The 17,869-nt window shown below is 44.5% G+C and overlaps 1 protein-coding gene across 1 annotated transcript in view; it reads left to right on the top strand.

Annotated features, from left to right (window-relative positions):
* The window catches only part of ME3 (malic enzyme 3), a 136,133-nt gene that overhangs the window by 72,577 nt on the left and 45,687 nt on the right, over nucleotides 1-17,869 (top strand). Inside the window, exons 2-3 of the mRNA XM_056329516.1 lie at nucleotides 1,924-2,057; nucleotides 3,616-3,765. Coding sequence (XP_056185491.1) covers nucleotides 1,924-2,057; nucleotides 3,616-3,765 — 284 coding nt within the window. The remainder of the gene's footprint in view (nucleotides 1-1,923; nucleotides 2,058-3,615; nucleotides 3,766-17,869) is intronic.

Raw genomic sequence — 17,869 nt, 5'->3', positions numbered from 1 at the left:
TCGTGTCTGTCTTCTGTGCTGCTAATGTGCTGTTAATACACATTGTGTGTGGTGGAAAACCATAAGGTAACTGAAGTTGATGAATTAGGTATACTATGATGAGTTGATGAGTTGGGTATACTATTCAGTATCCAAATCTAAATCTTTCCTAACTGGAGGTTAGCCAGTGTGATGCCGGTCTAGAAGAAGGGCCAGAAGGAGGATCCAGGGAACTACAGACCTGTCAGCCTGACCTTGATGCTGGGGAAGGTTGTGGAGCAGATCACCCTGAGTGCCATCACATGGCATGCACAGGACAGCCAGGGGATCGGGCCCAGCCAGTGTGGGTTTATGAAAGGCAGGTCCTGCCTGATGAACCTGATCTCCTTCTATGGCAAGGTGACCCGCTTGGTGGATGAGGAAAAGGCTGTGCACGTTGTCTACAGAGACTTCAGTAAAAACTTTGATACTGTTTCCCACCACATTCTCCTGGAGAAACTGGCTGCTCATGGCCTGGGTGGGTGTACTGTCGGCTGGGTAGAAAACTGGCTGGATGGCTGGGCCTAAAGAGTGATGGTGAACGGAGAGAAATCCAGTTTGCAGCCAGTCGCCAGTGGGGTCCCCCAGGGCTCAGTACTGGGGCCAGTTCTGTTCAGTATCTTCATCGATGACCTGGACGAGGGGCATGGAGCGCACCCGCAGTGGGTTTGCAGAGGACACGAGCTGGGGGCAGTGTGACCTGCTGGGGGGCAGGGGGCTCTGCAGGGGGTCTGGGCAGGCCGGGCCGAGGGGCCGAGGCCAGTTGTATGAGGCCCAACAGGGCTGAGTGCCGGGCCCTGCCCGTGGGTCACACCAGCCCCCCACAGCGCTGCGGGCTGGGGGCAGGGGGCTGGGAACTGCCCGGCGGGGAAGGGCCTGGGGGGGCTGGTCGGCAGCCGGCTGGGCATGAGCCCCCAGTGTGCCCAGGTGGCCACGGCGGCCAGCAGCGCCCTGGCCGGTGTCAGCAGCAGCGTGGCCAGCAGGGCCAGGCAGTGCCCGTCCCCCTGTGCCGGGCCCTGGTGCGGCCGCCCCTCGAGCCCTGGGCTCAGCGTTGGGCCCCTCACCCCCAGACAGACCCGGAGGGGCTGGAGCGTGTCCAGAGCCGGGCAGGGGCTGGGGAAGGGGCTGCGGCACCGCTCGGGGGGGGCAGCTGATGGAACTGGGGGCGTTTAACCCAGAGAAAAGGAGGCTCAGGGGGGACCTTCTGCTCTCTACAACTGCCTGACAGGAGGCTGTGGGCAGGTGGGGGTCTGTCTCTTCTCCCAGTGACAAGCGATAGGACAGGAGGAAACAGCCTCAAGTTGTGACAGGAGAGGTTTAGATTGGATATTAGGAAAATTTTCTTCACCGAAAGGGTTGTCAAGTATTGGAACAGGCTGCCCAGGGAAGCGGTTGAGCCCCCATCCCTGGAGGTATTTAAAAGCTGTGTAGATGTGGTGCTTAAGGACATGGTTTAGTGGTGAACTTGGCATTGTTAGGTTAATGGTTGGGCTTGATGATCTCAGAGGCCTTTTCCAACCTAAATGATTCTATAATTCTAAACCTGTTATGTGATTTGTAAAAGACCGAGAGCTGGGCTTTCAGGAAGGCCATTAAACCTAGTAAGCATAAGCTAATTAAGTAATCTAAGAAGAGCATAAAGTGAAAAAAACCCTAAGGATATATACACTCTAAAGATATGTGCACTATAGAGACCTACCAAATTAAAACAGCAAAAGAGTGAGAATCATCAAAACCCTGCTGGCGCTGAGACTGCTAATCCAGAAGCTGTAGGGTCTGGGTGGTCCGAGCCCCACGGTCCCTGCAGGGGAGGACTGCCTCGGGGCCCTCGGGAGTTGCATGATGTCGCTTACTCTAGTAGTGCATAGCATGCCATTTGAACATGCCTTCCTCTCTTCTTCCCAGGGAATGGCTTTTACGCTTGAAGAGAGGCTGCAGCTGGGAATTCATGGCCTCCTTCCTCCTTGCTTCTTGAGCCAAGATGTTCAAGTGCTCCGTGTGATGAAAAACTACGAGAACAAATCTAATGATCTAGACAAGTATGTCAAAAACATCAAATTTCCATCTCCCTTCCCCTTTAATTTTCAGTTTCTTGAAGTCCCCAGGAAGACCTGAGGTTCCTGCTTCAAAGCTTACAGGTTTCCCCAAGAGGCACTTTTTTCCAGCTGTCCATACTCTCCAGCACCGGCAGTCTTTATTCTGGCCTGTCCACCTTCACCTCAGTTACATGCCATCCCGGTCCCAAAATAGCACTGGTACTGCTTTTTTCAACCACCACACTGCTGGAGATCTCTGGTCTTAGGCAAGCAATTCACTGTACTTCAGGTACAAGTGCACAACAAAAAGGCAGTCAGTCCATGCTTCAGGGCACTGGAGGTAGAATGACCACATGTACCGCATGTACCTATCCGAATGCTCATCAACGCATTCACTAAAATACTGGATGGAAGAGCAGTAAGAAAGAACCTGCCAACTGGTAGGATAAAAATAAAAAGCAGAAGCAATGATGTGTATTGACTAATGTTTCTGTTCCTGAGCTTCCATTGCTTCCAGTATTGTTCATCAGAGTTATCAGTGGAAGAAGGTGTTTGACTGCTGTTGTGATGGATGGTGAGGTTTGCATCTCCATCTGTCTCAGTTGCCGTTGATCTGGGGACTGAGGCAGCAGGACTCTTCTGCTGTAGAGCAATTACATTGGTTTTTCTGTGTCATAAATGCCTGTGTTGATCTTGCAAATCATATATTGTTGGCAATGTGTGATGCTTTTTCTGAAGCCATGCTGCAAAATTGGGTGCTGAACACAAAAGGGAGTTTGTCATTACGTTCACACAAGTTTCTCAGGCAGAACATCATTTGCAATCTCTATTTTTCTGATATACTCATTTTTCTGGCTTCAGTTTGACAAATTCAATCTTAGCCAATGAAGCGTTTTCAAGAAAGAAAAATCTTTGGAGAGATGTAATGTATTCTAAGTCACTAAGCGCTCACATAAACCTAGTGATGCACATGCAAGCCTGAACAACACTAATAATACAAAGCTGATTTAACATTTTCATTTTCTAAATTAATGGCTTTGTCTTTTTTTTTCCAAAATGAAATGTAGCCATCCTTCTCATTTTAGTGATTAAGTAATTGAGAACATTTGAAAATGGAGAGGTTTTTTGGAAAAACTTTACTTTAGGACAAACAGTGCTTTGAAATGTGCATATTTATATTTGCATATATGCATATTTCATCTGACAATTTGCATGATAATTTGTTATAATTAAGATTATATCCCACTGTGTCCCAGGTAGCCCTGAAATCTACTTTTGACCTTTTCCAATGCATTTGTCTTCAATGAAATTCCAAAATTCTGCAGCTATGCATGGGTTGGACTTCCAACCCTGCTGAGTCTTTGTGGGCTGTTGGTGAGGATGGTGGAGCTGGCCAGGTCCTCTGGGAAATTTTGCTCTAAGTATCTGCTCATAATGTAGCACTGAGGAGTGTCAGGGCTTGGGAGAGCCGAGTACATAGTGAGTGAGCCCACTAGTGCTTTTTATGAAACTGCCAACAACCATAAATACTAATGTGTATCTATTTTATTTTACTTTTAAGATATATTGTCCTTATGACATTACAAGACAGGAATGAGAAGCTTTTTTACCGAGTGCTGACCTCTGACATTGAGAGATTCATGCCCATCGTTTACACCCCAACAGTTGGCCTGGCTTGTCAGCAGTATGGTTTGGCTTTCAGGAGACCACGGTGAGTGAAGAGGCTGTTCTTGCCCCTTTTTTTTAATTTCATGTGAACGTTTCTTTTGTATTGACAGTCCCTCTTCATGTGGGTGGCCCGAAACATCTAATACTCAATCTCTCATCAAAAGATGGACTAGCAAGCAGCTTCGTGTGTGTACATTTGATGATGAGCTGGGGAGTCGAGAATAGCTCTTCCTTCTTCCTATGAACAGCAAACAGAATGGTTTTGTTCTCAAACAGTACTGTACAGTCTGTGCAGCTTAGCTCCAAACAGCACTCTGAACTTATGGCTGCACCCCTCGCCATCTGCTGTCTCAGGAGCACTGAGTGCCTTCTGCAGTGCTGGCGTTCGAGTAATTGTTGGATTTTGGATACCTTGTGCTGAGATTGAACACGTTGTGCTGATTTGGAACTTTTGTGTGCACTTCCACAAACCACCCCACAAGAATAATTTCCATAGGAGATGATGCTCTGCTTCAGTGACTGCCTTGCTGCTCAGAACAGCTACTGTGTAAATTCATGCAACATTAAACACTCTGTACCATGTTGGAAGGCCCTGTTCTGCATAATTCTTTTTACTGATTAACTTTTAGATAAAGCACTCATTAGCATTCTGAAATACATTTTAGTCCTAGCCTGAAAATTCACTGGTAAGGTTCAGTTTTCTTTGCAAGCTTTTTTGGTTTTTTTTTTCTTTGCAATGTGCCAGTAAGCAGATAAACATTTTTGATTTTGCTGTAGAAATGTGCAAAGTAAAGGAATGGAATAATACCATTTTAAAAGCATTTCACGAGCATGAGGTTTAGCTGTAGTTTCAGCTGAGAGTAGTGAGGTAGGTGGGGAAACTGAGGCAAGTTCTACTAACTAACTGAAGGTCGCAGGGGACCCTGAGGCAGACCTTGAAGATGTAAGGGCCGTGTACACTGATAATGAATAACATATTATGGATAAGGTTATCTTGGCAGACGAGCTTGCATCCTGCTTGTCATCAAAATTTCTGGTAAAGCCACTGTATTCCTTCATGTGAGCTGCTCCTTGGGATTGCTTTTTGGCTTGTGTCTATCCCAGGTAATTATGATCTGTTCCCCCTGATACCCAGCTTCTGGATCTGCTGGGCTGTGGTGTCATTCATCTGGTCAAGCCTTGGTCATACCCACTCTTCCTCCTCCTCAGTGTATATGAGGAAACCAGAGAAGGAATTGTTCTTTGTGCAGGGGAAGGACACTTACTCCTTCTGGGTAGGAGTAAAAGCAGACAGAAGAGAATCCAGACTCTGTCTCCTGAGGGAGCTGTGAGCACTGTCGGGCAGGGAAGAGCACGCTGCTGGTTCTCAGCTAATCAAAATTCACATCAGCAATTCCTGCTCTACAGCCACTGTGTCTTTGCCTTCAGTCTGCCTTTACCTTGCAAGAAGTTAAAACAATATCTGGGAGCTCTGCTTCTTTTATTTACCTACCCTCGTGTTATCCTCAGGAAAGCAGGGGTATCTTTCCATATGCTGGACTGTTTCTGCAGTTGTTGCTGTGGGAGAATTCCCCTTCCTGTAACTCCCTTCTTTCTCGTGTTTTAAACCCACAGTATTTTACCAATGTGGTAAGAACATCTGTTCTTGTAGTCTGACAGTTTTGCTGCTGAACGGGGGCTTCAAGCTGTTCTGGATTCTAGCCCATGTCTTCCGCAGGGAAGGGCAAACTATCATGCCCTTAGTACACTGAATTTCCTATGGCAGGGAGTTTGTTTCCCTGAAGATGTAGAGTGAATCTCAGCCTAGCCTCAGATTTGGTTTTAATCAAGGTTGTTCTAGCAGAATTGTTTTTCTTGCAAGAAGAAAAGAGCTATTATATCATGTAAAGTGATGAGATTAAAATGAGAAGCATTCATGTGTGCTTTTTTTGTCAGTCTGACTCTTATTGTCTTGCAGTATGTATTTTCTCTCCTGGAACATATTATGTACATCAGGAGCTGGCCTGCAAGACACTTAGTTTAGGGTAGGATGCCAACACTTTCTGCTAAAATCATTGAGATCTGCAGGTTTGGGGAGCTCAGGAATTAAGATCTAAGTCTGAATTTCTAGCTCTTCCCATTTTCGTTTTCCTAAGCTGCGCTAGCAGTCTGGAAAACTGATTCTTAAAACCTAATTTTATTTGTATTCGAAGATTTTTTAAACAAAATGACACCCACGTAAATGTATTTCGCTGGTTTTAGGGAGAACATAGCACCTAGAACTGGAGAGGCTGTCCAAGCCACTCAGTTTTGCTCAGCTGTCACAGGAAGCCTTATCATATAATCCTGTTCATTAGCTGATTCTGTCTTATTTTAAGTCTGCAATAAAGCTGCCCTACGTAGCCCATTCCAGTACGTAACTCTCATAATAAGTAGAAAGTGTTTTCCCCCTAGTATATAACCTAAATGTTCTTTGCCAATGTCATCCTCTCTACAATGGCCTCTTCACAGTAGAAGACTGGGATCATGTTCAGCCTGGTGGTTTTCTTGCCAGTAGTTCACGCTGTTCTGTCCAGGTTGTCCCACTCTGGTGTCTCCTGTTTGGCTACATCTCTCCTGAAAGACACCCACAGAAGAGTGAGCACCGCTTTGCCGTGGAGGACTGGTGGTGTTGCGGAGACTGGAGCAGTTAAATTTTATCTTTTGCTAACACATCCCAGCGTGCCCTCACCTCTTCGGGCATTATCTGAGTGGTCTGGTCACTGTAACTCATTTTGTCACCTTTCCCCTATGAATCTTCTCTTTGACACAATTACCCCACCAAATAGGAGCCACTCTAGAATTGTGCTTAGCATTTCTCCACACTACATGTCCTGCTGTGAACTCGGTCCTGTTGGTCTTGGTTCATCTCTCCAGTGAATCAAAGTCTTTCTAAATCAGTCCTCTGCAGTGCTGCACCTCTCAGCCTGACTTTGGGTGACAGGGAGCTGGTTTGAGTGTTTGCTGTAGCAATTACCTTTTCATCCAAACTGTCACATTTAATGCCGTCGATCAGGTAGGAGAGATGAGATGTCTCAGTTTGAAAACACCACATGGTGCTCCAACATGGATGGACGTGAACATATAGCACAGCTTATGGTAATGAGGGAAGTCTACAGAATATTGTAGTTTTTCTGCGGCCACAGCAGCAGCAATTAGTGACCTTTGGACACAGTAGACTTGTTTGCTGTGTTGAGATCTTTCAGCCCCATTAGTGCTGGCTTTATATTTGAAGGTTGAGCCCAGAAAGTTTAAAGCACAAGTAACTTGCTTGCAAAGCAACTCTTGTACAAGAGCATCTGAAAATAGTCCTGTGAGATCCAGCAGGGCTTCTCTCATCAGGATACATTTCTCAGTGTTTGCATGGCTGCAGATTTTGTTTGCCAGATACTGCTGTCATAATTGCAGGGCTCAATGCCTCTTTTACCTTCCCTGATCTCTCTATACAGACTCTTAAGGGTGGACCTTTTATCTGCACTTTTACGGGGCTGATGTCCGGAGTTCTCCTTCCAGGTTAGGGCTCCAGAATCCTCTCTGTCAGCTGATGTATCTGCTCCAAATGGGATCAGACACCTGATGTTCTTTCCTTTCAAAAAGCTACCTGGCCAGCAGTCTAAAATCACAGGCTTTCTCTGTTTACCAGTAGAAAAATGCTACTAGGAAAAAACTACTTGCAAGCATCCAACTCTTGGCATACTTATCTATGATACCCATAATCTTCCCACTTCTTCTGGCGTGCCAGGCAGAGCTCCTGGTGCCCCTGCAGGTTCCTGTCTCTGCCTTCCCCAGACTTCTGCAGAATCACTTTATATTGTTCAAGCAGGCTTTTTTTTTTTTCTTTTTTCTGTGGCCTCAGATTTTCCCTGTGTGATGAAGACTCAGGGTTTTAGAATGACTGGATGAGAGGTGAAACCATCAAATTATTATAAATGACATTCTGGCACTGTCACCTAAGAGCTGTGAAGTTTTTGCTGGAAGGTGTCTATGCTGAATCACATTTTTCCTATCTTGTTTTCCAAGCAGCTCCCTGCTGATTTACTAATATTTATTTATTCAAAGTCATGCAATAAGCATTAAAATCTTCAGGCCGAAGTACTAGCCTGAAGATTATATTTATATATATATTTATAATTTTTATTTATTTATATATTTTTTTTAATTTATATATATAATTTTATATTTTGAATTTTTAACATAAAAATATGAATTATTGTATAATTTGTAAGTACAGGTTGAAGTCCCATGCAATAGCACCTCTGTCACAATTATGATTAAGGACCCTGTCAAAATGTCTTCTCTGTGATCAGACCAGGTTAATTAAGCACAAGAGAAGAGCAACCATGTCCAAAGAGAAGTCTTCCTAGCCATGGATCCTGTCTGCAGCAGTGGCCAGTAACAGGAGGAGTATGAGACTAGGGTAGACAAACATGCTTACTTTCTGGGGGCTTCTCAGGTTATGTTCCTCCTCATTTTCTATCTCAGGGTCTTGTGGTGGTAGTTTTGTTACAAAAATCTGCTGCTGTGTTTGGCTTCACAAGTTCTCCTACTTGGGAGGGGACCCAGATGTAGGTACACGGTCAAGGCCAAGGGAAATGGCTGGAAATAGTGTCCTAAGGTGATAAGACTTGTTTCGCTTCTAGGTGTAATTTCAGATGGTCAAGGGCGAGCCAGACTTAAGGGAGATTTCTTGCAGAGTTTTACAGTTTCAGATCCTATGGCTGCACATGCCAGCATTGCAGTTTGTCTCCTGCAATCCATCCCTGGTTATTCACTTCTCCCTTCCGCCACCCCTGCACCTCCACAGATGTCCACGCAGCTGTGCAATGATCTGCGTCAGGAATAAATCTAGGTAGATCCAAGTCTTTTCTGGGCCAGACTAGTGGTAGTCCAGATGAGAGCCAGTTCACTGCCAGCTGCAACAGGAGTTGTGCTGATGTGATGAAAGGGATGTGCAGAAGCAGGAACAAGCTGCTCAAGGCATGGGGCAAGCAGGTTTGCTTGTGTTCAGCAGCAGTGATAAAATAATTGTAGCTTCAAGCAAAGGACAGGTTAGCCTAGGTACTAAGGAACAGGGGCCTTGGAATTGTTTGCTTTTCAAAGCCCAGAGACCCTTTATCCTCATCAGAAATTTGGTAGGAGGAAGGAATTAAATGCAAGAGCAGAGCTTACAACTTTTTGAGGTGCTAAAAGAGGGAAGGAAGGAGGATTCTTTGTTCTTTGATTCCATTAACAGAAAGAGTCACTGTTACCTTAGGCAATGCTGCTACCAGCCCTAAAAACTTTCAGACTGTGGTTGAGAGTCCTTTTTGCTTTAGAGTGAAGATAAAAAGTCCTCTATGAAGAAATGTGCATATTTAAATGTGCTATTTAAAATGTATTTTTTAAGCTGGAGGATCTCTTTTAATTGTGACACTATCCTTGGAAAGAGACTTTACATTTTTTTCACAAAGAGAAAGCAGAGAGGGAACTTATCTCTGGTCATGGAATCAGGGGTTTATTTCTTCTGTGACAGTGAGTGTTAGTTTTTTACAGTGCCATAAGACCACAGTCTTTCAAGACACTGGGTAATTCATAAGCGTACTGGTATTTGAAAGCTTTTGGCATCCCCTGAGAGCTGGACTTGAACAGGTTGGTGCGTCACCATTGGAGGAAAGCTATGGGGACAGAAAAAAACATGCTAAATTTACTTTTCTTTTCTAGAGGCATAAATATCCTTAAGGACTGATTGTAGAACAATGCAAAACATATTGGGTTGAAGCTGAACCTGCAGAATGAAAGCTAACAGGATGCAGATGGTGCGAAAATTAAGTCTGACAGAATAATGATCTGTGCGTCTGACAAAAAATGAGCAAATGAACCATCAGTCAGTCTACAGAATTGTCTTGTCAACAGATCTGGCTCTACTGAGGCACTGTTTTTTTAATGGTGTTGCACAGTCTGAGCAGCAGGAGAGAAAGTTACCTGTAAACCCAAACCAAATGGAAATTAGAACAAAGGTGCAAATCCCATAGATTTGTCCCCAACTACAGAATTATTTGCACTCCCTCTTCTATAAAACAGTGGAGAACAAAAGTGAGTGGGAAGACTAGGTTTTGGATTATTGTCCTGAAAATGGTACTTTGAAACCCCTTTAGGCAATCTACTTCTTGTAAAAACACTGGTTGTCATAACTTCTCTTGTTGCCACCAGCCTGGTTCAGCCTTCTTCCAGAAGGAGCTGAAGTCAGTGTACGGGATAATGGATGTGTTTATTGACGTGTGTTTGGGTAACATCACCACAAGCAGACTGGTCTTGTAACAGACTGAGCGGGGGATCTGTGGAAAGGACCATGGAGACTTGTCGTCAGGAAGCCCTGAAGAGGTTGGCAAGAGGTATAAGTGGGAGGCAGTCCTTTGGATGGGACAAGGTTATGGAATGAGGAGAAGACCATGGTTGGAGTAGATGAAGAGGAAGCAGTTAGTGCAGAGGGAGCCCAGGGCTGATGAGAACAGCTCAGCCTGTCTGGAAACCTCTGCGGAGAGGTGCCAGAGTACTTCAAGGGTTCCCACTGCTCCCTCTGTGCTGACCCCGCTTTTTCCAGGTCAATCTTTTCAGCATGCTGTACCCCCATCCTTCTCCCTGCTCTGTTCCCCCTTCAGTTAAGTGGCTTTCAAGATGGGGAGAGGAGCACAGAGTGGCTTCTGGCCGTACAGAGAGAAGAGCTGTGTATCAGCTGTGATCTGAGGTACCATGGAGGCTTGGAGAATAGGATGGACATGGTCGGTGCTGGAAGGCTGTACCACAGTTGTTATACCGCAGTGGGAGTTAAAAAGGTCTTAGACCCATTTTTTCATTAGAAAGACAAGAAGTGCACCTCTTTCCATTTCTCCAGTCTTCTCTCTGTCTCCCCTTACTTTTCCTGAGCAAAATGTATGTGCAGTGGTTCTGACAACCAAGAGAAACTTCCATGGGCACGAGGTAGAATCTCATGCCCACTGAAGTTAACAGCAAGGTCTCGTATTTGTGAAGGCCAAGCTTTCCCCTGCTGTCAGAGATGATTTAGATTTAAGCCTGTTGAAATTCCCTGATTTACCAGGAAAAGCTCAAAGGAAGAGGTGGGGTTGGCCAAAAGAAAGAGGTTGACCTGGTGAAGGAAATTCAAGAGGAAGTGTTTGCCTTTAATCTGCTGTAAATCTATGCTGCTACCACAAGGAACAACCCCACCTTAAACAAAAAATGCCAGAGACAGGGAGGAGGGAAGAGAATTATTTGGAATAATGAATACCAGGATGCAAACTGGAGGGGGAATAACGCTGGCTGTCATGAAAACCTTGGACAGCAATGTCCATTGGGCTATGGGACAGCCTCCCATGGACTACACATTGTGACCTCAGGACATTTTTTATAAGGAGCAATCCTCTTTTTAACTTTATTTTATGGGCTATTTATATTAATAAACGATATGGTGTTATTATATAATTTATATTGACTTCTATATGCCACTGCAAGATAACTGTGAGAGTTACAGTCTCATGTTGCTGTGTTACAGCTGTGTCAGAGCTAGCAAGGTGGCACTTTTATCCTCTAATAACAGGGTATCCATTTCTGAAAGAGGAGAGGAATCAACAGGCAGCATAAAGAGCTGTTCTGCATTTGCCAAAGACTTCCCCAACAGGTCTGCATAAAGTGAGGGCTTCTGTGCTTTGGTACCATAATTCTTACTTTCCTTGGGTTTTGTTTCTGGAGAACTCTGTGTGCAGATACACCATTCAAACATTTTGACAAGGCAAGCTCAATATCTTCAATACATGCTTATGGAAGATCTGCTGCAAAAGCTGCTGATATTTTCTGCATATGCTGCAATTTATGGCAAAAAGTTAAAATTTTTTATTAGGTAAATTCACTAAGACAAAGTATGCCAGGTTAGATTTAATTTCTCTGAAAGCTGATTGCTCTGGTATGGTTAATATTCTGTTTCTTTTCATTGTCAAACTTCATCCTAATTCTGTGCTTATTCTTGGGGCTCCCTGCAGTGCAATTTAAAAGTGAAGGTATGGGTCTTGGAAGAATTTGCACAGTGCAGGAAGGAAATATAATCAGGGTAGGACTTAATTTAACTTCCCAGGGATTTTTGATCCCACTTTAATCTCTGTACTAACAAGTAAAACAGAATACATAATTTGCTTAGCAGTGAAAACAGATAAGGGCTCCTTGGTCAACACCACTGAGCAGCAGCACTGATTGCCCATCTCTGCGTGTTTCTCTTTGCAATGCTGTAATCTTCCAATTACTGAGACACTGCCAGGATCCAACACACAGGCAGGTGTAGGACTGAGCCTCTAAAAAGGCAGAGAAAAGTCAGGGTTGAGTCAGATTTTCCTACATTTAAAATTGTTTTTGAACAGAGGTTGAGTGTGATGAGCTTAAATGCAGCAAAGGATACTGAATTTGGGAAATGCCCACACGTGCTGGCTGGTGGAAGCCCTGGGTGGTGGGATCTTATGTCTCACCTCAAAGCCTGATCTTTACCCTTGCGCATCTGTAAATTTACACGTGGGTGGCAGAGTAGTTATGAGCTGGTTTCTCCCTCTGCCTCCTGCACGCCAGCAGGAGGGGAGCTGTGGGTGCTGAGGGTAAGCAAGTCAGACCCCGTGCTGCAGACCTGCCTGACTCTCAACAAGCCCTTGGCTCCAGGGCTTCCATCCTTACATACACCTTCCCAGATGTCCTCTTAAACACCACTATTGAAACACCACTGCTTGAAAAGGACACTGCAAAAAATTGGTTTCCAAAGCTTTCAAGGACAAGCAAGATTTAAGCACTGAAGTATACTATGACGTGACAGTTCTGCAGTTAAACCGGAGGATCCAGTCCTGAGAATCCAGTAGGGACAAGCGGCTCATGACAAGCCAAGAGCAACGTGGGTCTGTTTACCTCCTCCCTTAATCCTAGACTGTGGATAGCAGAGATTCATTGTGGACCTGATGTCAACTCTCTGCATTTTCACATTGCTGCATAATGACCAATACCAGTAGTTACTGAGCTGCTCTTTCTCCATCGACTCGCCTCTGCAGAGAAAGAAAGGTGGTGGGTTTTTTATTCTTTTGTTTTTATTTTTTTGTTTATTCTTTAGGGTGTTTCCTGACTAGCAGAACCAATGAATTCAGGATTCCTCTTGGTTTCTGTCCACTATTCCCTACCGCTTCACATTTCTGATACCTTCTGTTCCCTTCTGCATCCCTTTCGTGCCTTCTCCATATCCACCTGTGCTATATCATAGCCACCCACACCAGCTTGTGCTTCTCCCCTTCCCTCGCCTTTTCTTCAGGGAGCAGCGGGCACAGCTTTGAAAGCTCTGTGTGCTGTCCCCTCTAGTTTCCTATCTGTGCAGTTTTGATCCTGCCCCATAACCATTCCCTTTTTTCATTTGGTTTCCTCTACAGTCAGATTTTTCCTCCTTTTCTCTGCCTTTTGCTTAGTCCTGCAGCCCAGGAAGGCTCTAAGGTTTTGCTGGGGCTGGGCTAGTGGAGCTGGCTGTGAGTCAGCACATATTGTGTCTAGCTGCAAACTGCCTTTTTGGCCAACTGTCAGAATAACTGTAAGAGGAAGATCTGCGTTCCTTTCCCCAGAGTGGTGGGGACATGAACCCCATTATCTTTTCCCTTTATCTCAACACTGATTTCCATAAAAGCATGTAGGAGCAAACATCTTTGAGACCTTTGCCTCTCTGATAAATTTGCTTGAAATGAGCTAGCAGGTAAGAGAGGACACAGAGTGATTGTATAAGCTCCTTTTTTGGGGGGGGGGGGGGGTGGGTGGAAACAACGTGCTAAAAATAGTGCTGGGTGTTAATAACGTGGCAGACTAGGAGATGGATCCAAAATCTTTGCTTTAGGCTCTGAGCTGGACCCTCCTGCTGCGGCAGGGGTTGAACTGTGCCAGAGAACTGGGGGGGCTGCAGCTTGCACTGAAGACTGCGTGCACTGCTCTGCCTTTCGGAGAAATCACTCATATGTCCTCGTTCAAATCTCTCTGTTCCTGATCTTTGGCAGTTTCCTACAGCTTAGCTGCTTGCTGTCCCTTAGGATCATGGAGATTTCCCTGCGTGGGTTTGGGGGGTTGGTGTGGATAGTGAATCTTTCATTATTGTACCTTGGAGCCTGCATCTTCTGGCTCCCACACTGACTTTTGGTTCTCCTGCCTAAAATAAATGACGACAACTTTAAGGTCATTTATAATATTAATGCAATCATTCACCTTGAAGATTACTTGAAATTAAATCTCTTAGCATACTTAAATTATAGGATATTGCCTTATAAATCTCTGTACAATATATCAGTTCATTAATAGTTGATTGTGCTTGGTTTCTGTTATTTTTTCATCAGTGTCCTCAGGGTACTGTTCAGCATCCTACAATTTACAAAGAAAATTATCTAAGACAACAAAAAGTTCATGGCTTTTATTGTTAAAAAATCTGCAAAAAAAGCTGATGAATCACTACAGAGATTTTGTCCAATTTGATGATTAATTGTACTGTAGACAAATCAGTGCATGCTAGCCTGTAGCCCACAGGCATTTATAATCTCAAGCTTTCTAAAAAAAAAAAACAAACAAACAAAAAAAACCAAAACAAAAAAAAAAAACCTAAGCAATTTCAAAGTTTATTTTTTTGTTCTGAAGCCTCTTGTCCTGTTCTGGCAGAGACCTGAACCAAGGAAATCAACAATAGGGGTGCAGCTGGTGGAAACGTCTCTAGGGGCTCCTATTGCTCAACCTGTCAATTTTGTGTAAGAGTCTTGAAAGTGTAAATAAATGAAACCAAATGTAGGGCTTTACTGTAACCACATTTACTGCATCTCTAGCACAGACTGGCCTTTAATCTAGAACGTGTCCTCCAATCTGCTCTTCTGGCACAGCTGTGACAGTTTTCTGTGGTTAGCATGCAACAAAAGCCAAGGCCATCAGCTGATCCCTCCCTCGCGTGTGTCCCCTTTGCAGCCTTGGACAGCCAAAATACCTCCCAGTCATCTGGGCTTGGAGCATAATTCAGCCAAACTCCGAAGAGCACAGAGCAGCATGCAGCAGTGGTCAGCATCCTTCCACAGTGACAAACCAACCTGTCCTTTACTTTCTTGAGTGTAACGATAATTTTGCCAGGTGAACTTCAGTGTTACTCTGAGAGGGTCTTGCTCAAAGCTTTCCAAGAGCATCATGCCTTTATGTAAGGCGATGGCTGTGCTCGCTGCGGAAGGTCAGCTTGTGCTGTGCCTGTCAGAGCCTGTTCCTGCGCAGCCTCGGATCTCAGTGTAGGTTTCTGACCACCGTCTCACAACTTTTTCACGGTTGGTCAACCACAGCCTGGTGCAGGCTTGGATGTTAGCAAAGATCTGACTCACCTCTTTTGTTTGTTGCTTTTCTAAGCAATGGCTTCCCATGGACTTCCTACCCCTTCTGAAGGAAGTCCAGGCCCTACTAAGTCAAAATACTCAAGGACTTTTACGTGGGCAGGATTTCGTCACCTTCAGGTTGTGAGTGGAGATGCTTAACCTTTATCCTGAACTTTTTGTTCTGAGAATGAGCCTTTCCTATCTGGATGAAGACACTGAATCACGATACCTGCCTGTCTGATACACATATATGAGTATGCTCATTTTCTTGATGCTATCTCACCTCATAGTCTTTATCCTGTCCTCGCTTGCAGGGCAAGTTCCCCTCCTAGCACACAAACTAGAAAATGAAACAAAAGCCTGAGTTTTGTTGCCATATTCAGGTTTAGTCTTGCAAATCATTGCACACTGGTACGGCAGCACACAGAGAAGGAACCAGACTCCTTGCCAGCACCCTTTCTCGTGTTGGCTGACAAGCAGGGTTTGAGTATCTAGAGAATCAGGGACTTAGCTACTATTTTAATCTGCTTCCCTTCATCAGTCAGGAACAAGTAATGATGTAAGGCAAAGACTGGTAGCCCATTAAAGAAGACACTTCTGATGTTTCTTTTCTGAGATCAAATAAACAAGACTGATGGACTGATTGCTGTGCGGGAAGAATGTAGAACTTGCAGCTGAGGGTTTTTGTGTTCTTCATGCTATATACCAAACCCTGAGGAACCTGACCACTGCAGTATCTGTAAGTATTGGATAGTGCAGTGCAACCACATTCCACCCTTACTGAACAAGTATCTTTTTCTTTAGAGTAGTCATTTTGGAGGAGTGAGGGAGGAAAAGAAGGATGAAGCTGCAATAGTTGAGTGGCTGGTTTTGTGTTTTTCAACTCCTGTCAACTTAGGAGCTTTTGAGATCCTTCTAGTGGTGTCCTTTTTCCTCCACAGAAACATAAATATACAAATACGGTCCTATCTTAGCTAGTAAGGGAAATTCACATGAAGCAAAGTGGTGTCCTTTTGCTCCATGCTAGTATACGTATCAGTGATCCAGCAGCATCCCCTGTTCTGCTCTTCTGTGGCTTTTGCTCAGTGTGGTGAAGCTTGTGGATATAATTGCTGACTGTTATTCATATATGGTAAGTGTAGAAGCCAGTAATTGTATAGATGTAAACAAGTAACTGAAGTCGTAGGAGCGCTACCCGAAACCACAGCACAGGACAAGACTGTAAGAGGAGCACGTCACTGGCCAAAGAGGTTTTTACATGGAGCTTGATAAAGCAAAGGCATTGATTGCATTAGATTGCATTGGATTTCCGTTTGATTGCGTGTCAGAGGCAGCAGTAGGCTAGAAAAGTGGGGCAAGACAACAACAAAACAGCCACAGAAGCGCTGGTAATTGCCAATGAAAAGCTATTAGGGAGAGGGAGGGAGACTCTGGGGTAGAAGGGAAGTGAGGAGAGATTTGGAGCTGTGAGGAAAGAAGTTGCGTAATCTTTTCACTCCCCTCTGTGTTTTGGGGAAATAAAGCTTTGCACATTCTCTGTAAATAAATAATAGTGCTTTAGAGATAGCACTGCTGGCTCCACCATACACTGTTTCTTCTAATGGGAAATAGCTCAGAAGGCAGCACCGCTGACCAGGAAGATCAGAAAGGGGACTACTACTTTGCCTTTTTGAAGAAGTAGCTGCATATTGGAATAAAAACATTAAAGAATATTTTTGTTTCCTCATACCTGAGACATGTTAAAACTTACTCCTTCCCAAATGTCTAAAAGAAATGAATGTTACTCTCAAACGCACCACCAGTATGTGGCACTGCTTCCTCTGGCCATCAAAAATATGTCCTGTCTCCCTTGACCCTGAATTCTAAAACGAGCCTTGCAGTTCTGGGATTGTCTTCTTTGTGGGTCAAAATGCCATCAGGATGGCCAAGACCTAACCAGAACTGAGCATCACAGCAGGAATCTTCCCGTGGCTCACACGGTACGCTGTGTAGCTTTATAATTCCGGGAGTGCTTCCGTGAACTCGGCCAGGACAAAACCAGAACGGAATAGATACTGTCCCTGGCTTGGGGATGAGGAAAGGTCTGGGATGGTGTGGCTGAACACTCCCCACTCTGAATAACCCCCACAAAGGTAACAGCTCTCTGAAGGTTACCATTTGGCCAGAAATAGTGGTACACTGTGTACGTTATGGCTTTAAATTGCTGGGGCAGTTAATTTTTACTAAACTGTACTTCTTGTGGTTTTGCCCCTACGCTTTGTGCTTGGCTTCCAGCTCATTGTGTGCGTAGCTGCTTCTCGGGGAGCAGGGGGGGATATACAATGATTAAACCCATGTAGAATGGCAGATTCCTGGGCACAGGTGAGTTTTCTGGTCTGGAAAACCAGGCTGTGTGTTTGCCCCCAAAAGTGCCCATGTTACGTGACTTGATCAAAATGACTTGTCTTTTTAGCGTTTTATTTTAATCGAATCATTTTTATTGAGTCCCAAGGAGATTAAAGGGAAATTGCCTCATTGGGTTTTTGTTTCTCTGAAGCAATTTATCACCTGTAATCCCAAGAGAGATGAAGCAGGTATGATGACAGAGGCAGAATCTGTTACTTAGGTTGCATTCCTTCTTCAGAATGCTTAGGCTGCATCTTTTCCTCAGAAAAATCGAGTTAATTCATTTTATTGCCACTTGCATGTTTCTTATTTAGTACTCGTCCACGTAGACCAGCCTGTCCCTGGCAGTATTCAGAGCTCTACCTTGGGTTCTCAAAG

The sequence above is a fragment of the Falco biarmicus genome, chromosome 2 (genome assembly GCF_023638135.1).
Source record: "Falco biarmicus isolate bFalBia1 chromosome 2, bFalBia1.pri, whole genome shotgun sequence".
In the NCBI taxonomy this organism is placed as follows: Eukaryota; Metazoa; Chordata; class Aves; order Falconiformes; family Falconidae; genus Falco; species Falco biarmicus.
The sequence above is the reverse complement of the archived record's forward strand: the minus strand, read 5'-3'. Positions and strand labels throughout refer to the sequence as shown.